Source organism: Lepus europaeus, chromosome 13, assembly GCF_033115175.1.
Source record: "Lepus europaeus isolate LE1 chromosome 13, mLepTim1.pri, whole genome shotgun sequence".
Lineage (NCBI taxonomy): Eukaryota > Metazoa > Chordata > Mammalia > Lagomorpha > Leporidae > Lepus > Lepus europaeus.
In genome coordinates this window covers 98,822,626-98,844,405 of record NC_084839.1, presented here as the reverse complement: position 1 = coordinate 98,844,405, position 21,780 = coordinate 98,822,626, and the positions used below count along the sequence as shown (strand labels likewise).

Sequence of the window (21,780 nt, the reverse complement as noted above, 5' to 3'; positions counted from 1 at the left end):
ACCTGGGAAAGCAGTAGAAAATGGCCCAAAATGCTTGGCTCCCTGCACCCATGTGAGACACCTGGAATAAGTTCCTGACTCCTAGCTTCAGATCAGCCCAGCTGCAGCCATTGTAGCCATTTGGGGAATGAACCAACAGATGAAAGACCTCTCTCTCTCCCTCTACGTCTCTCCCTCTATCCCTTTCTCTCTCTGTAACTCTGACTTTCAAACAAATAAATAATCTTTAAAAAGATGTTTGCAGGACAATGAAATTAAAAGGTAAGCTTATTTGGGGTCAACAATTCTAAAACCTGTGCAGAGAAGAGGCCTTCTGAAACTTGGAGGCAGCTGTGGTTGTGAAAACTATGCATAGATTTCAAGATTTTTTGGATTAAAAGGCATTTATCTTTCATTTCTGGTTTTTTTTTTTTTTCACAATGTTTTTGAAGCACCCCATACCCAGTGCGAGCTCAGGGAGATTGTTTGCTGTGTAGAAGATGGCAAAAGAAAAACACCTGGAAGAGGTAACTTAGAGCATTTGGAAAGAAATCTGTGTCTGAGGCACAGGATGAAACAAAATAAAGAAAAAGAATTAACAAACTGCTGAGCAGACAAAACTGTTGGCTAAAGTTACTAGGAGCTAGATTGGACCTTAATGCTGTAGAAAGACCTGTTCTTTTTTTTTTTTTTTTTTTCTCTTTTCCAAAATACCTACCCTGAGGATGCTGACCCATTCCCCAACCAATCCTTGCCTATTGTTCTCCAATATTCACCTGACGTCACTTGGTGGCTTCTCATGGGTGACTAATACATTCGTATGTTTCTAGAAGAAATCATAAAACTAAAATTACTTTCCTCAACCCTAAGGACATTGCCCTAAGCACAGGAGTGAGAAAAGAATAAGCCACATTATCTGGGGAAGATTCTAGATTAGAATAGATTTTCTAGAGTAGAACATTCTGGAGCCAGAGGTGCTGTAAAAACTTTGTCGGGAATATGAAAAAAAAAAAAAGAAAGAAAGAAAGAAAGAAATGGTTCAGAACTTATTTTCAGCTATCTATGCCATGACCATTTCAGAAGGAAGTAGGGCACAAGCTATATAGAGACATATCAACAGATAAAAATCCTTTTATGACTTAACTGCTTCCAAAATAGGGTTAGAGCAAATTTGATGTGTGTAAAGATTCATAATTTACTCTGATAAGAAGCAAAGTTAAGATTATGGTTAGGGTTTAGTATTGCAGTGGGGATTAGGGTTAGGGTTTAGGGTTGAGGTTACAGTTTGGTAAATGTTAGAGTTAGAATTACCCAAACACTAATCCTAAATTTCATCCTAATATTAAACCCAAACTATATCCCTAATACTAATCTTAATCACTAATTCTAAACCTTAAACCTAACCCTAAGTCTTTATCCTAAATTCTAGCTCTAAAGCTAACCCTAACCTTAACCCTAACCCTACATCTTGACTTAACCATAACCCTAACCTCAACCCTGAACCCTAACTCTATCCCTAACCCTGACTCAACTCTAACACTAACACTACCCTAGCACTAAACCTAAAACCTAATTGTAGCCCTAACACTAAACCCTATCCCTAACCCTAACTGTAAATCTCAACCTAAACTTAAGCCTTGGCCATGCCCTAACACAAAGTGTAATGATCAACTTAGCTTAATAATTAAACCTAATTCTAGCTCTATCCTTCAAAAATACCACTAAAATTGAACATAACACGAATTCTAGCATCGGCATTGTTCAATCCTAATCCTAAACCTAACCCTTGCTCTCTATCCTTGGCCCCAAGTCTCTACTAGTTCTGGACTTAGTCTTAATGCTAAATCTACCTGAAGCACTATCTCTGTGACCAATGATGAATTCTAACAGTAACCATATCAAATAACCTTAATCCTATTTGTAACCCTACACTTAACCCTGACTATAAGTTTGGACTAACATAAACCTAGGCCTTGGTCTAAAAGAAAAGTAGCCCTCAGCTTACCCCAAGCAACAAACATAAATCTTGTACTTACCGAACCCCAGCCAATAAAATTAAACATAACACTACAAGGAGCATAGGCCTAGCTCAAATCCTAACTCTAACCCTGATCCTAACTCTACCCATAAACACTAACAGTAACTCTAAACCTAAAAGCCAACCCTAACCTTAAACCCTAAATCTAAACCTAACTCTAACTCTATCCCTAACACTAAATCTTAACCCTAGCCCTATCCATAACCATAAACACTAAACATAAACATAATCCAAATTGTATCATATTCCTTGCTCTAACTCTATCACTAACCCTAGCCTTAACCCTATCTCTATCCTGAAACCCTAACCCTAACAGTAGCCCTAATCCCAACCCTAAACCCTAAACCAAATACTAACACTGACCCTAAACCTTATCCCTATCCCTAAACATAAACCTAAACCTAAACATAACACTTGACCTTGGCATAACACAAAGAATAACCATCAACTTAAGCTAAGCACTAAAACTAATTCTAGCCCTACCCCTCACCCTACCACTAAAACTGAATATAACATGAATTATAGCATAGGAATAGCTATAATTGTAATTCTAACCATAACCCATGCTATTGCCCTAGCCCCTAAGCTTCCCACTAGCCCTGGATTTAGCCTTAGTGCTAAACCTAACTCTCACATTATCTCTATCAACAAAGATGAATTCTTTTTTTTTTTTTTTTTTTTGACAGGTAGAGTGGACAGTGAGAGAGAGAGACAGAGAGAAAGGTCTTCCTTTGCCATTGGTTCACCCTCCAATGGCTGCCGCTGATCTAAAGGCAGGAGCCAGGTGCTTATCCTGGTCTCCCATGGGGTGCAGGGCCCAAGGACCTGGGCCATCCTCCACTGCACTCCCGGGCCACAGCAGAGAGCTGGACTGGAAGAGGGGCAACCGGGACAGAATCTGGCGCCCCGACCGGGACTAGAACCCGGTGTGCCGGTGCCGTTAGGCAGAGGATTAGCCTATTGAGCTACAGTGCCGGCCAACAAAGATGAATTCTAACAATAACCCTATTCCTTACATTAATTCTAATCTTAACCTAAACCCTAACAATAGGCCTTAGCCTAACACAAACTGTACCTTCAATTTGGCCCAACCACTAAAACTAATTCTAGCCCTTACACTTACCCTTATTATTAAAACTAAGCATAACACTAATTGTAGCCTAGGCCTAGCTCTAACCCTAACTCTAACCCTATACTATACACTAACACTACACTAACCCTAGTACTCAATCATAACACTAACCCTAACTGTAGCTCTAAATCTACCCTAAAAAAAACTCTAACTCTAATACTAACCCTAACTCTAAACCCTAACCCTAATATTAACCCTCACCCTTACTATTAAAACTAAACATAACACTAATTGTAGCATAGTGCTAGCACTAAATCGAACCCTAACACCAACCCCACACCATAATCCTAACACTAATTCTAACCCTAACACTAAACCTAACCCTAAACAAACCTTTACTCTAATCCTAACCATAAACCTAAACCCAAATACTAACCATCACCCTAACTATAAACCCCAAAACTAACCCTAAACCTATCACTAACTTAAACCCTAACCCTAATACTAACCTTAATCCCTAACCATATACTAATGCTGACAATAACCCTACCCCTAAACCTAACAATAACTCTAACTCTAATACTAAACCTGAACCTAACCCTAAACTTAACCCTAGGCCTAGGCTGAACACAAAGCATAACCCTCAAATTAACCCAAGCATGAAACTTAACTTTGGGCAATCACTTGTTTCCAATAACCCTGAAGTCTTTATGTTGTGTGTTACAGCATGCTTGGATCAGGCCATGTATGGGTATCGATCGGTGAACACTAAGGAAACTCACAGTAGTTGCCGTATTGCCAAGGAGAGACTATCTCTATTCCAAGCTGGCACCTCAGACACAACTATTTTTCAGGCACAATTCAGGTAAGCCACTTTGGAAGCAGTAAGCACTCTGCTTCAGAAGTGCATACACTGTAAGAACAAGAATAATGCTCCTCCCATAAAATCATTATGTTACCATAACTACTCAATACTTGGTCATGTCAAATACCAGTGATTGGCCCTAAGTCACTTCACTGAGTTTAGTCAGCTGCTCCATAGAACAGCAGTGACTGTGAGCTTTCAGGAGGACCCTCCATTTGGGAAACAGTCTCATCCCTACATAGCCATTTCAGTAGATGTTGTGCATGTGACTTTAGATGCCAACTGAGCATACCGAGGAGGCTCAGCATAGTACCTAGGTTCTCCTTGAGATACAGAACATATTCTCTGAACTCACAGGATCAACATGGCTACTGAAGTGTTCTCTTATCAGACATTCCAAGGTCTAGATCTGCATCAACTGTTCTGCCAGTAGCCTGTGGCTGCAAGGTATGTCATCTATTCCAACTGAAAACTGCTGTCAGTTGAATACCAAGGTGGTCTGGACTCCACTCTTTGAGAGAACTTTGGGACATCACTTGTTTCCAATAAACCTCAAGTCCTCATACAGCATACTCAATAAGGCCCAAGTCCAGGTGTTGGTTGGCCATTTTGGAAGCAGTGGGGCCACAATGCTGCTAAGAAAAGGAATAATGTTCTTGCCACAAAATCACTACATTACTGTAGCTACTCAATACTTAGCTGTGCTTAAAACAGGTGTTTGTCATGAAATTACTTTAGTGAATTGAATCAACTGCTCCAGTGAACAGCAGTGACTGCGAACTTTTGGGAGTACTCTACAGTTATGGAACAGTCAAGTCTATGCGTATTCATTTCAGTAGGCTTCCAGCTTATGACTGTGGATGAGAACAGCACACAGAAGACAATTAGCATGGGAACTGTGTTCTACTATACCAAATATGTATTTGAAATCATGGGGTCAACACAGCTCTCAGAGTATTCAACTATGCTATGTTTCATGCATAGGATCCATATAAACAACTACCCTAAACCTAACATTTACCCTATCCCTAACCCTAAACACACAGTAATCCTAACCAAAACATTAAACCTTAACATTAACACTAACACTAACCTAACACTATACCAAAACCCTATACCTAAACCTAACCCTCGCCCTAAACCTAAACCCTATCCCTAACACTAACACTAACACTAGGACTTTACCTAACACAAAGCCTAGTCCTAAACTTAACTCAAGCACTAAATCAAGTTCTAGCCCTAACCTTTACCCTAAGCACTACAACTAAACATAACATGAATTGGAGCACAGGCTAATGCTCACCCTAATACTAACACTAACCCTAACATCAATCCAAACCCTAAACCTGAACCCAAACACTAACCCTAAACTCTTCCCATATCACCAACACTAACCCTAAAAATAAACCTACATCACTCCCCTAGCTCTAACTTTAACCCTAAATCCTAATCCTAACCCTACACCTAAAACTCTCCTAACACTAACCCTTAACCTTAACCATAACAATAGCCCCAATCCCTAGCCCTTAACCATAAAACTAACCCTAATTGTAACCCTAACAGTAACACTAACTTCTAACTCTAACCCTAACCCTAACCCTAACCCCTGACCGTAATGCTAACCCTAACCCTAACCCTACCTTGGCTTAAATCAAGTGTAGCTCTCAATATAGCCCAAGCACTAAACATAATTCTAGACCTAAGCTTCATCCTAAGGACCAAAACTTAACATAACATGCTAACACTTACCCTAATCCTAATCCTAACCATAAACTTTATCCCTAAACCTAGCCTCTAAACTGTAAACATATCACTAAACTAACCCTAACCCTAATCTTAAAACCTACCCTAACGCTTACCCTATATCTTGCTTAACTCAAAGCCTAGCCTGCCAATTAGCCCAAACACTAAACCTAATTCTAACCCTAATACTCAGCCTAAGGACCAAAACTAAACATAACACAAACTGTAGCATGGGCTTAGCATTAATCCTAAACCTAACCCTAAATGTAGGTCTAAACCCTAACCCTAAACCTAACCTTAAAAATAATCTTAACCCTAAATTTAAATCAAACCATATTTCTAATGCTAATCCTAGCTCAAATTGCTAACCCTAACCTTAAACCCTAACCCTAAACCTAACCCAATTCCTAACACTAAATCCTAACCTTAACATTAAACCCTAGCCCTAACTATAACCTAACACCAAATCTAAATCCTATCCCTAACACTAACACTAATCCTAAACATAAACTTTATTACTAGCCCTAAACTTATCATCAACTCTAACCCTAACCCAAGGCATTTGCCTAACACAAAGCATAGCCCTGAACTTAGACCAAGCACTAATCCTATCACTAACCCTCTGATCAAAACTAAAAATAAAGCAAGTTGTAGTATAGGCCAAGCACTAATCCTAACCCAAACCTAATCCTAACCCTAATCCTAAGTGTAATCCCTAACCCTAACCATAAATGCTAATTCTAAACCTAACACTAACCCTAAAAATTAGCCCTAACCTGAATGCTAACCTCAACCTTAAATCTTAACACTAACCCTAAACTTAACCCTAATCCTAACCCTAAAAGTTAACCCTAACCTGAACTCTAAACCCAACCTTAAATGCTAACACTAACCCAAACCCTAACACTAATCCTAAACCCTAATATCAGCCTAACCTTAAATCTAAACCCTACCAATAACCCTACCACTAACCCTAACCCTAAACACTAACCCTACCCTAACACTAACCCAAACATTAATCCCTAACTCTAGCCTGAAACCTAAAACCTAATCCTTACCATAAACTTAAACCTAACCCTATCCAATTTCCTAAACCCAAACAGTAACCCTATACATAACATTAAACCCTAACACTAACATTAACCTAACCCTGAACCTGAACCCTATCCCTAACCCTAAGGCTAACACTAACCCTAATCCCAGCCAGAGGCCTTTGCCTATCACAAATCATAGCCCTCCACTTTGCCCAAGTGCTAAACCAAATTCTAGCCCTAAAACTCACAATAAGCACTAAAACTAAACTTACCACTAATTATAGCATAGGCCCACCTCTAATCGTAAACATACCCTACCCTAATCCTAACCCTAACCCTGATTCGAACCCTAAACACTAAACCAAAACCCGAAACTGAAACTCTAACCATATCACTAACCGTAACTCTAACCCTAAACCTAAAACCTAAACCTAACCCTAACCCTAAACCTCACCCTAACACTAAACCATAACCATAACACCATTCCCTAACCATAAATCCTAAAACTAACACAAACTCTAAACATAACTTCTACTTCTAAACCTAACCCTAACCCTAACCCAAACCTTTGACCTAACACAAAGTGTAGCCTTCAACTTAGCCCAAAAACTAAAGTGAATTCTAGACATAACCCTCACCCTAAGGACCAAAACTAAACATAACATGAGCTGTACATGGGCCTAGTTCCAATCTTAATCCTAACCCTAACATTAAGACTAAAACCTAACCCTAAACCTACAACTAATCCTAACTCAAAACCTTGTCCTCAACTTAGCCCAAGTAAACCTAATTCTAGCATTAAACTTCATCCTAAGGACCAAAACTAAACATGACATGAGGTGTAGCATTGTCATAGCTCTAAATTAACCATAACCATAACTCTAAGCCTATATCCTAACCCTAAACCAAACCTTAATCCTAACTCAAACTTTAAACCTAACCATAACTTAATGCTAACCTTAACACTAACACTAACCCTAACTATAACCCTAACCCTAATGAAATTCCTAACCCTAATAGTAATGCTAACCATAACATTAAACCCTAACCCTAAACCTAACATACCACTAAAAGTAAACCCTATCTCTAACCCTAACCCTAAACCTAACCATAACCATAACCATAACCTTAACCCTAAACATAAATAATATCCTTAACCTTAAGCCTATCACTAACCTTAGCCCTAATCCTAGGCCTTTGCCTAACACAAAGCATAGGTTAAACTTAACCCTAACTCTAACCTAACACTAAACACTAATGTTAACTCAAACCACAACCTAAATACTAACCCTAAGAAACCCTAAATACTAACCCAACACTAATCCTAATCCTAAAGCTGAACTCATACCATAACACTAACACTGAACCATAAACCCAACCCTAACCCTAACCTTAATCCTAAAACCCAACCCTAACCCTAAACCATAACCTAACCTTACTACATTAAAACCTATCCCTAACCATAATCATAACCATAACTCTAAATGCTAACCTTATCCCAAAATATAAACCTTAATACTAACAATAGTCTAAACCATAACCTTAATCCTGATCCTAACCCTAACACTACCCTAACACTAAACATAACATGAATTGTAGCATAGGCCTAACACTAACACTAACACTAACACTAACACTAACACTAACACTAACACTAACTGTAACATAAATCCTAGCCCTAATGTGAAAACCTAAATCTAACACTAACCTTAAATGCTACCCTAAAACTAACCATAATCCCTACCCCTTACCATAACCCTAAACCTTACCATTAACCCCAACCCTATCCCTAAAGCTAACCCCAAGTCTAGCCATAACCCTACCCCTAAAATTGATACTAACCCTAATAGTAAGACCAACCCTAAACACTAAATCTAAATATAACACGAATTGTAGCATAGGACTATCACTTAATCATACCATGACACTAAATAACCCTAACAAAACCCAAAATCCTAACCCTAACACCAACCCTAACCCTAACTCTAATACTAACCCAACACTAAACATCAACCCTAACTTTAAACACAACCCAAATGCTAACACTAATAAAAACCTAAACCCTAACTAACTCTGACCCTAACAAAACATTAACCCGGGCCGGTGCCGCGGCTTACTAGGCTAATCCTCCACCTTGCGGCGCCGGCACACCGGGTTCTAGTCCCGGTCGGGGCACCGATCCTGTCCCGGTTGCCCCTCTTCCAGGCCAGCTCTCTGCTGTGGCCAGGGAGTGCAGTGGAGGATGGCCCAAGTCCTTGGGCCCTGCACTCCATGGGAGACCAGGAGAAGTACCTGGCTCCTGCCATCGGATCAGCGCGGTGCGCCGGCCGCAGCACACCTACTGCGGCGGCCATTGGAGGGTGAACCAACGGCAAAAGGAAGACCTTTCTCTCTGTCTCTCTCTCACTATCCACTCTGCCTGTCAAAAATAAAATAAATAAATAAATAAACTAACAAACAAAACATTAACCCTAAAACTAACCCTATATCTAACTCTAAATCTAACTCTAACCCTAAACCTAGGCCTTGGCCTAACAAAACCAGTAGCCCTCAATTTACCCAAAACACAAAACATATCTTGACCCAATCCTCACCCTAACCAATGAAACTAAACATAACATTAAATGTAGCATAGGTCTATCTCTAATCTTAAACTTAACCCTAACCATAACCCTATCCATAAACTCTAACACTAACTCTAAGCTAAACCCCAAACTTAAACTGTGAACCTAACAGTAACTAACCATAAAGATAATGCTAACCATAACCCTACACTTTCTCTAATCTTAACCCTAACACTAAGTCCTAACTCTAATTGAACACTAATTCTTAACCCTAACACTAACCTAACATTAAGCACTAACCCTAAGCCTAACCTAAACCTTAAAGCTAACACTAACCCTAACAATAACACTAACTGTAAACCCTAACACTCACCCTAACACATAACCTAACCATAACCCAAACCCTAATAATAAAGCTATTCCTAACTCTAACACTAAACTATAACTCTAACCCTAACTAAAACTTAAACCTTAATCCTAACCCTAACCTTAACACTAAAACTAACCCAACCTTTACCCTAACTCTAATCCTAAAACTAAACCTATACCTTAACCTTAATGCTAAAGCTAACCCAACCCTAATGCTAACCCTCACCTTATCCCTAAACTCTAATGCTAACTCTAACCCTAAACCTAAAACCTAATCCTAATCCCTATTGCTATTCCTAAAACTAAACCTAAACCTAACCCAAAAACTTGGGCATGGCTTAACATAAAGCATAACCTTCAACTTAGCTTAACCACTAAACCGAATTAAAACCCTAATCTTCAATATACCACAAAAATTGAACATAACATGAATTATAGTACAGGCATAGCCCTAATCCTAATCCTAATCCTAACCCTAACACTTGGCCTATCCCTGCTCCTAAGTCTCCTCTAGCCCTGGACCTAGTCCAGGTTTAGTGGTAAACTTAACTCTTGCACTATCTCTATCACCAATGATGAATTCTAAAAATAACCCTTACTGTCATATAGCTCTAACCTTATTCCCAACACTAACCATAACCTAATCATAAGTCTTGGTCTAACACAAACTGTAGCCCTCAATTTAGCCCAAGCACTAAACCTAATTCTAGCCCTAATGCTCAACATTTATTATTAAAAATGAAATAACACTAATGGTAGCATATGCTTAGCCTTAATCCTAATCCTAACACTAACCCTAATACTCAACAATAACCCAAACCTGAATGCTAAATGGTAACACTAAACCCTAACCTTAACACAAACTCTAACCCTAACCCTAAACCTAAAATCTAACCCAACCCAACACTAATCTCCAACCCTAACCATAACCATAACACTAAACGATAACCCAAACAAAAACCAAAACACTAACCCTAACTCTAACACTAACCTAACATTAAACATCAACCCTAACTCTAACCATACCTAAACACTAACATTAACAAAACCCTAAACTAAAAACACTAACCCTAACACTACACCCTAAACCTAAATACTATTAACCCTAAACCTAACACTTATTCTAACCCAAAAACTAACCCCAACCCTAACCCCTAACCCCTAAACCAATCCCTAACCCTAACCCTAATTCTGAACCTAACCTTTTTTTTTAAAGATTTACTTGATTATTTGAAAGTTGAATTAATACAGAGAGAGGGAAGGAAAGGCAGAGAGAGACAGAGAGAGGAGTCTTCCATCCGCTGGTTCACTCCCCAATTGGCTGCAATGGCTGGAGCTGTGCCGATGCGAAGCTGGGAGCCAGGAGCATCCTCCAGGTCTCCCACACGGGTGCAGGGGCCCAAGGACTTGGGCCATCCTCTACTGCTTTCCCAGGCCATAGCAGAGAGCTAGATTGGAGGTGGAGCAGCCAGAACTTGATCCAGTGCCCAACTGGGATGACAGCACCACAGGCTGTGGCTTTTCCTGCTATGCCACATGCCAGCCCCAACTAAACCTAACTTTTACCCTAAAGCTATCAGTAACCCTAACCCTGAACCTAAACCTAACACTATCCCTAAATCTAAGACTAACCCTAACCCTAACATAATATGAACTATACCTTAGCTTAGCTCTAATCCTAAACTTAACACTAAGCTAACCTTAATCCTAAACCCTAACCCTAACCTTAAACCCACTCTAACCCTAACCCTAACCCTAAACCCTAAACTTAATCCTAACTTTAACCCTAAAGCTAATACTAACCCTAACCGTAATGGTAAACCCTAACCCTAATGCTAACCCTAGCATTAAACCCTCACCATAACCCTAAAACCTAACCTTAATCCTAATCTTAATACTAAAGCTAACACTAATCCTAACCTGAAACTAAATTCTAACATAAAACCATAACTGTAACTCTAAACCCGAAATCCTAACACTAACCTTAAACCCTTACTATAACCCTAAACCCTATTGTTAACCCTAAACCTAACCTTAACCCTAAAGCTAAAACTAACCCTAATCCTAACCTTACATTAAACCCTAACTCTAACACTCACCCTACCCTATTCCTAACCCTTACCATAACCTTAAGCCTAATCCTGACCCTAAACCAACCCTACAACTAACTCTAATTTAAACCCTAATCCTAACACTAACCCTAACCTAAACCTATCCCTAAACCATAATTCCAACCCAAAGCTAAAACCTAACTTTAACGCAAACCCTACTCTGACCCTAAACCTGAACCATAACCCTTAGTCTAACCTTAAACTAACACTAAATGCTAACCTAAAACTAACTATAACCTAAATACTAACAATAAAACCCTAATACCTAACACTAACCCTAGCCCTAAACCCTAACCCCAACTGTACCTTAAATCCTAACACTAACCATAATCCTAATCCTAAAACTTTACCCTAAACCTAAAACAACACTAACCCTAGAATATACTGTACCCTAAACCTACCCTAACTTTAAACATAACATGAATTGTAGCATAGGCATAGCTCTAACACTAATCCTAACCTTAAGCCTAACCCTAACTATAATCCTAAACCTAATCCTACTCTAACCCTAACCCTAAACCCTAATACTAACTTTAACAGTGCACCTAATCATAACACTAAACTCTATCACTAGCCTTAACCCTAACCCTAACCCTAACCCTAACTCAAACCCTATACCTAACTGTACTCTAGGCCTTAAACTAACACAATGTGCAACTCTCAAATTAGCTCAAGCAATGTACTTAATCCTAGACCTAATCCTCACATTAGGCACTAAAACTAAACATAACACAAATTATAGCATGGCATAGCTTTACTACTAACACTAACATTAACCCTTAATCTAAACCCCAAAACTAATCCTGACTTAACCTAAACCCTAAAACTAACCTTGACCTAAACCCTTAACCTAACACTAAGATCAGCTGTAACACTAACCTTAAACTCTAATCCTAAAAACAACCATAACTCTAACCCTAAAACAAAAACAAAACCCTAATTCTAACACTAACTCTAACTCTAAACTAAAATTAAGGCTAACCCTAATCTTAACCCTAAAGATAGTACTAACCCTAGCCTTCGTCCTAACCCTAACCTTAAACCTTAACCTTAAAAATTACCCTACCCTATTCCTAACTCTAACCCAAACACAAACCAACTTTAACCCTAATCCTATCTCTAACCCAAAACCTAACACAAATAGTTCCTTAGGCCTAACTCTATTCTTAAACTAAACCTTAATCCTAACCCTAACTGACACTAAGCCAAACATTAAAACCTATCCCTAACCTGAACCCTTACCCTAAACATTAACCTTAACCAATCCCTAAACTCTAATCATAACATTACATGAATTGTACCTTAAGCCTAGCTCTAAAATTAAACCTAATCCTAATCCTAACTATAACCCTAAACCCTAACCATAACCCTCAAACTAAACCCTAACTCTAGCCCTACCCTAACCTTAACTCTAAAACTCTTAATACTAACGGTAACCCTAAAGGTTAAGCCAAATACTAAAACCTAGCCCCAAACCAAACCTTAACCCTAAGAACTAAAGCAAAACATAGCATGAATTATAGCATAAGGCTTAGCTGTAAACTTAACCCTAAACTCAACCATAACCGTAAACATAACCCTAACTCTAACACTAACTTTAAACCTGAAGTCTAATCCTGATTGTAACCCTACAGTTAGAGAAACACAAAGCATAACCCTCAAATTACTCCAAGCACAAAACCTAATTCTAGCCCTAAACCTTACCTAAGCACTAAAATGAAACATAACACGAATAGCAGCATAAGCATAGCACTATACATAACCCTAATCTAATCCTAGCACTAAACACTATCCCTAACTCTGATCATAACATAAATGCTAACCCTCACAAAACTCTAAACTACAACTAACCCTAATCCTAACCCTAAACACTAACCCTAACCCTAATCCCAAGAATAAAATCTTACCCTAAACACCAACTCTTACCCTAATATTAACTAAACCCTAAAACTAACCCTTACCCTAACCTAAACTCTAACCCTAATGATAACACTAACCCTAAACCCCAAACCCTCACACTAACCCTAAACCCAGGCCTTGGCCTAGCAAAAACAGTAGCCTTCTACGTACCCCAAATAAGAAATCTAAATCTTGTCCTAACCCTCACCTAACAAATACAATTAAGCATAATACTAAACGTAGCTTAGACCTAACTCTAATTCCAACCCTAACGCTAATTCTACCCATAAACCAAAACAGTGACTCTAATCCTAAATCCTAACCCTTAACTTTAACCCTAACCCCTACAACTAACACTAACCCTAATCCAACCCCAACCATAATCCTAACCTTAAACCCTAAACATAAACATAAACCTAACCCTAAGCACTAAAATTAAACAACATGAATTGAAGCATAGGTCTAGATATAACCCTAATCCTAACTCTAACCTTAACCCTAAACACTAACCCTAACCCTGACTCTAAACCCTAATCCTAGCACTAACCCTACCCTACCCTCACCCTTAAAGCTAAAACTTAACTCTAAACATAACCATAACCTATCTCTAACCCTAAACCTAATCCTAAACCTAACCTTAATCCTTGGCTATGGCCTTAGGCCCAAAGTATAACTCCCTATTTAGCTTAAGCACAAAAACTAATTCTAGCCCTAACCTTCAAAATACCACTAAAACTGAACATAACATAAATTGTAGCATTGGCATAGCTCTGATCCTAATTGTAACCCTAACCCTTGCCCTATCCCTGGCCCTACAACTCCATTAGCCCTGGAATTAGCCTTAGTGCTAAACCAAACTCTTGAACTATCTCTATCACCAACGATGAATTCTAAAAATAACCCTAACAATCACACAGACCTAACCATATTCTGAAACTGTACATACCTCACTGTAACCCTAACCATAGGCCATGGTCTAACACAAACTGTAGCACTCAACTTAGCCCAAGCACTAAAACTAATTCTATCACTAATTCTCACCCTTACTAGTACTATTCATATAATACTAATTGTAGCATAGGGGCCTAGCTCTAATCCTAATTCTAACACTAAACCTAACCCTAACCTTAAACTAAACCTTAAACCTAACCCCAAACTCTAAATATATCCTTAACCCTAAAACCTAATACTAATCCTAATGCTAACCCTAAAGACTAACACTAATCCAAACACTAAAACCAGAACTTTTACACTAAACACTAACCCTAACCATAACTGTATCCTTAACCCTAAGAACTAAAACAAACTATAACATGAATTATAGCACGAGGGTAGCTCTAAACCTAACCCTAAACTCAGCCCTAACAATAAACCCAACCCTAACTCTGTCCCTAACTCTAAACCAAAACCATAACCCTAAACCTTAGCTTGGGTTAGACCTAACACTAAGCATAACCTTCAAATTAGTCCAAGTATGAAATCTAATTCTAGCCCTAAAACTCACCCTAAGCAGTAAAACAAAACATAACATGAATAGTGGCATAAGCCTAGCAATATTCCTAACCCTCATCCAATCCTACCACTAAACACTAACCGTAACTCTCACCATAAAAAGAATGGAAACCCTAACATAACCCTAAATCCTAAATGGCCACTAACCCTAACCTTAAACCCTAAACTTAACAATAATCCTAACAATAAACCTAACCTGAACTCTAAAACTTAATGCTTACCCTAAACCCTAAACCTAAACCTAACACTAACCCTAACCTAAGCCCTAACCCTAAACTCACATTAACCCTCAACCCCAAACCTTATCACTAACCCTAAATCTAAGCTTTGGCATAAATAAACAGTGCTTCTCAACTTACCCCAAATATAAAATCTAAATCTTGCCCTAACACACTCTCCAATAAAATTAAACATAACACTTAATGTAGTATAGGCTAGCTCTAATCCTAATTCTAACCCTAACCCTACCCATAAAATCCTAACAGTAACTCTAATACTAACCCTAACCTTAAACCTAAACTGTAACACTAACTCTAAACCCTATCACTAATATTAACCCTACCCTCACCCTAAACCTAAAGCCTACCCTAAGCCTAACTAAAACCCTATCCCTAACTCTAAACCTGAACCAAAACCCTAACCCAACTTAACACTAAGCCCTAAAACTAACCACAATCATAACATGAAATGCCAACCATAACAAAACGCAAAACCCTAACCCTAACTCTAAAGCTAACCCTAACCATAATCTAACACTAAACATTAACACTAACAACAACCATAATCTTAACACTAATAGTAACAAAACCCTAAACCATAACCTAGCACTAACCTTAACCCTAAACCCTAAACCTAACACTAAATCCTAACCCTAACCTGAAACCTAAACCTATGTCAATAGCTTAACAATAACAATAGCATTTATTGTAAACTAATACTATTGTAACCCTAAGCCTAACATGAATTGTAGCATATGCTTATCTCTAACACTAAACCTAACCCTAAGCCTAACCCTAATACTAATCCTAAGAAAACCCTACTTTAATCCTAACCTTAAACCCTAATACTAACTCTAATGCTAACCCCTAATTATAACCCTAAGCCATTCCCCTAACCCTAGCCCTAAACCTAACTGTAACTTAACCCAAACCTTAACCCTAAAACTTAGTCCTAGTCCTAACCCTTGACCTTAAACTAACAAAACAAGTAACTTTCAAATTAGCCCAAGCACTGAATTTGATTCTAGCCCTAACCCTCACATTAAGTACTAAAACTAAACATAAATGAATTGTAGCATAGACGAAGCTGTAATCTTAAACCTAACCCTAATCCTAAACCTAACCATAACCCTAAACCCTTACACTAACTCTAAACCTAAACCCTAAACATAACCCTAAGCCTAATCCTAAAACTAACCCACACCTAATCCCTAAAGGTAAAACTAACATTAAACCAAATGTTAACCTTAAACTCTAACCCAAAAACTAATCATAACTCTAACCCTAAAACTAAACATAAACTCTAATTCTAACCTTAACCCTACCTCTAAACCTTCAACCTAACCCTAACCCTAGACTTAAATCCTAACCATAACCCAAACCTTATGCTAAAGCTAACACTAAACCTAACCCTCCCCTTAACTTAAACTTCATCCCTAACAATAACCCTACCCTATTCCAAACCCTAACCCTATTCCTAAGCATAAACCTAACATAACAGAAATTGCTCCTTAGGCCTAGCTCTAATTCTAAACCTAACTCTAATCCTAACTCTAACCCTAAACACTAACACTAACACTTAACTTTAATCTGAACCCTAAACCTAACCCTAATCCTAACCTAACCCTAATCCTAACATTAAATCTATACCCTAACACTAATCCAAACACTAAAGCTTAACCATAACCCAAACCCTTATCCTAAACCCTAAACCTACCTTATACCTAACACTAGCACTAACATAATAGGAATTGTGCCTTAGGCCTGATCCTAAACCTAAACCTAATTCTAATCATAAACTTAAACCCTAACCCTAACTCTAACATAAACTAAACCCTAAAACCTAGTCCTAACTCTAACCCTAAAATCTAAAGCTAATCCTAATGAGAACCTAAACACTAACACTAACCCAAACACTAAAACCTAACTCTAACCCGAAGCTTAACCCTAAACCTAATCTTAACCCTAACTTTAACCTTAAGAACTAAAACAAAATGAGTGGTAGCCTAAAGCCTAACCCTAAACTTAAACTTGGACCTTGGCCTAAAAAATAACAGTAGCCATCAACTTACCCCAAGCATTAACACTAAATCTTGTCCTAATCCTCACAGAAACCAATAAAATTAAACAAAGCAGTAAATGTAGCATATGCCTAGTTCTTATTCTAATCCTAATACTAACCCTAACCATACCCATAAACTCTAACACTCTCATCCTAAAACCTAACCCTAACCCTAACATGAATTCCTAAACCTAATCCTAACTCTAATGCTTTACCTAACCCTAAACTCTAACCCTAACACTATCCCTAACCATAAGCAATAAAAATAAATGTAACATGAATTGTAGCATAGGCCTAGCTCTAACCCTATAACTAACCCTAAATCTAACCCTAACCCTAAACCCTAACCCTAACTGTAACCCTATCCTCAACACTACCTTAACGCTAAATGCTATTCCTAACCCTAAACCTAAATGCAAAGCTAACCCTAACCCTAGGCCTCAGCCTAACACAAAGCATAACACTAAACTGAATTCTTGCTCTACCCCTCACCCTACTGCTAAAATTGAACAAAACATGAATTGTAGCCTAGGCATAGGAATAATCTTAATCCTTATGCTAAACCTTGCCCTACCCTGGCCCTAAGCCTCTCACTTGTCCTGCACTTAGCAATAGTGCTAAACCTAACACTTGTATTATGCCTATCACCAATAACAAATTCTAACAATAACCTTGTCACACAGCCCCAACCTGATTCCTAACCCTAAGCCTAACCTAGGTCTTGGCCTAGCACAAACTGTAGTCCTCCAATTAGCCCACGCACTAATTGTGTTGAGGTTGATGATAAAAAATAAATTAATTAATTTTAAAAAAGAGAATCCATGAGGGGACTGGCACATAGACCAAAGGATAAGAGATCCAAAGTGAAGTCAAAGGAATAATGTCAAGGAGGAACCCAGTTGGTGATATGCACAGAACTATGAAAAAAAAGGACCGAGTATCAAATTAAATAAATTCCAATATCAGGTATGAAGGAAAGAAAATAACAGACTAAAAAAAGTTTTTTAGAATTATTTTATTTATTTGAAAGATAGAGTTACAGAGAGAGGGAGAGAGAGAGAGAGAGAGAGAGAGAGAGAGAGGTCTTCCATTCCGCTGGTTCACTCCCCAAATGACCGCAATGGCCAGAGCTGAGCTGATCCAAAGCCAGGAGCCAGGAGCTTCTTCTGGGTCTCCCACATGGGTGCAGGGGCCCAAAGACTTGGGCCATGTTCTACTGCTTTCCCAGGCCATAGCAGAAAGCTGGGTTGGAAGTGGAGCAGCTGGGACTCTAACCAGCGCCCATATGGGATGCTGGCACTGCAGGCTGGGGCTTTAACCCACTGCACCACAGCAATGGCCCCAGACTACAATTTTTTAAAAATTCAAAATAAAAAGTACCACATGAAAATAAAAAAAAATAAATAAACAAAATGTTGCCAAGTCTGGGAAACACCATTTGTAGCAATAGAATTGGTCTTTTCCAGTTTCTACCACCCAAAACTAGCCAATGAAAGATTGCCCTAGCATTCCTGATTTTTTTCAAAATGAAAAACTGAGGAAAACGCATTTGCAATAACCACGAATACTTCTGTGCAACATAAAGGTTTAAGACTTGTATTTCCCAAATACATACATCAGAAGTGTAGGGGTTCTCTGTATTTTTCTGAGAATAAAATCTCAGATATGGGGTGTTTTTTGTATCTGAAGGTATAAAATATCAAATATGTTGTTGAAGACAGAAAAAAATTAAATAATATTTAAAGAAGGGACTCCAGGAGGTGACCAGCACATAGCCCAAAGGAAAAGGAGGCCAGAGTGAAGGCAAAACAATAAAGAAAATGAGGAATTCAAAACGTGATTTAACAAAAAGACTGGGAATCCAATTACATCAATTCCACAATCTAGCATTGATACAGGAATTGACCCCCTATTGAAAGTGGACTTTTAAAGTTCCTCAGAAGTCCCATCTGGGGTGCCACATATTTTTTCAGAATTTGGGGTGCCATAGAATATCACCATATGCTTATTAATATGATATCGGAATTTGACCCCTTAAAATTATATTGGAATGTGACCCCTTAAAGTTCCCCAAAAGTTGAGTCTGGGGTACCACATATGTTATTGGAATTTGCAGTGCCATATGATATATACGCTTGTTACTAAATCCCCAATATTAATAAGCCCGAGTGGATTCTTGCCTAATATTTAGAGAAGAATTCTAAATACTGGCATAAATGGATGACGCAGCATGGTACGTTTTAAGCTTTTATTAATTGCAAAAGATGCATAGAAGAGTGAGAGCTTTATCTAAGAGAAAGGGGTAAATCTGGGTTCATATCGAACACCAGGAACCAGCCACGTGGAGGAGCATCGAGGCCAGGAAGCCTAGGGCGGGTGGCCCGAAGGCCACGCACCCTGGGGGCACGGGGCTGCAGCCAGCCCCCTTCTGGCTAGTAGCCAGGGAAAAGAGGCTGAACACACCGTGTTCCAGGCTTTTAACCCACTTCCAAAGGGGAGTGGTTAATTAACCTGATTGGATGGTGGGCACCCAGGTGTGGCCAGGTAGGGGCATGGGGTCACAAAGGGGTATGTCGAAGGCATGGTCTTCCAGCTCACAGACCTAATCAATTTTAACCTGTATGCCTGCCTACTTCAGCATGAAGCCAAAACTAACAGAAAAAAATTTTAAAAGCCCAAAATAGAAAGTACCACACAACAATGAAAAAAAAAAAAAATAAAGAAGACAACGCCTATTCTGGATAACACCCTCCAAAATGCCAAAGAGAAAAGACCCTGGACCGAGATGGGCTCTTAGAAGGCCCACCTTGTAGTGGAATGAGAAGGCCATGCGAAGGTGGCCACTGGCAAGCGAGCGTCAGTTAGTCAGGAATGGCTTTGAAACCCACGTGGCTTTGGAAACTGCCTGGCAACAGGCTGTGATTGGATGGCTCTGGAAACTGCCTGGCAACAGGTTGTGATTGGATGGATTTGAAACTGCCTGGCGACAGGCTGTGATTGGATGGCTCTGGAAACTGCCTGGCAACAGGCTGTGATTGGATGGATTTGAAACTGCCTGGCGACAGGCTGTGATTGGATGGCTCTGGAAACTGCCTGGCAACAGGCTGTGATTGGTTGGGGTATAGACCACCCCTTGACCAGATTGGCTGGTCTTGGCTATATAAGCTGTTGTATCAACTGTAATAAACGAGTCTGCAGGCTGCTCGCCTCAAGCCTGCTCTCACCCGACTCCCGGGGTCTGTGTGTTGACTCCGCGCCTCTTGCCCCCACCAGGCTGCTCCTCTCAGAAAGGAACCCACTGCAACATTGTAGAGAATTCAACGGCAACACCACCTTACTTGGGAATAGAGCTTCAGGAGGCTAAACGGAAAACCACTTGGTCTTGATGAAATATCAGAAGGCCCAGCATACCTGAAAATAGATCTCCAGGAGGCCAAAGAGACAACAACCTCCAAGGCCTGCCACACCTGGAATACTGAGCCCCAGGAGGCCAAAGGGGAAAAAACACTGGTCTGAGTCGAAATCTCAAAATGCCCATCATACCTGGGACACTGAATACCAGGATGCCACATGCCTGAGAGATGGAACCCCAGTAAGCAAAGAGAATCCCCATAAAGATAAAATAACACATAACAAAGATCATGTCACTTCTCAAGCATGCAGCATGTCACCGCCGACAGGGGACTCCGTGTTGGGGGTGGAGTCTGTTCCCCATCTTCTGGTAAGGTCAGAAATCCTCATGGTTTCTGCCCCCTTGGAAACCTGACGTTTTCAGTGAAACTGCCATTTTGGTATTGAAGTCAAACACCTCTCCACAGGACTTGGACTCTCCACAAGGTCTGTATGCTCACCACCTGAGTGTACGTTGTTAGTAGCAACAGAACTGTTTTTTTCTGGTTTGTACCACTGAAAACTGGCCAAAATAATTTACTCTACTTTTCCTGATATTTTTAACATGAAAACATGAAGTAAACCCATATTCAATAACTGGGAAATCCTTCCATATCACATAAAGAATTAAGATTTATGTTATGGGCCGGCACCGCGGCTCAATAGGCTAATTCTCCGCCTTGCGGCGCCAGCACCCCAAGTTCTAGTCCAGGTCGAGGCGCCGGATTCTGTCCAGGTTGCCCCTCTTCCAGTCCAGCTCTCTGCTGTGGCCCGGGAGTGCAGTGGAGGATGGCCCAGGTCCTTGGGCCCTGCACCCGCATGGGAGACCAGGAGAAGCACCTGGCTCCTGCCTTTGGATCAGCGCGGTGCGCCGGCTACAGCGGTCGTTGGGGGGTGAACCAACAGAAAAGGAAGACCTTTCTC

General features: G+C 39.6%; 1 protein-coding gene across 1 annotated transcript in view; it reads left to right on the top strand.

Moving 5' to 3' along the window:
• Positions 1 to 440: 440 nt before the first annotated feature.
• Positions 441 to 21,780, top strand: part of LOC133772929 (armadillo repeat-containing protein 3-like) — a 127,013-nt gene continuing 105,673 nt past the window's right edge. The window contains exons 1-2 of the mRNA XM_062210084.1: positions 441 to 506; positions 3,816 to 3,954. Coding sequence (XP_062066068.1) covers positions 3,833 to 3,954 — 122 coding nt within the window. The 5' untranslated portion in view covers positions 441 to 506; positions 3,816 to 3,832. The remainder of the gene's footprint in view (positions 507 to 3,815; positions 3,955 to 21,780) is intronic.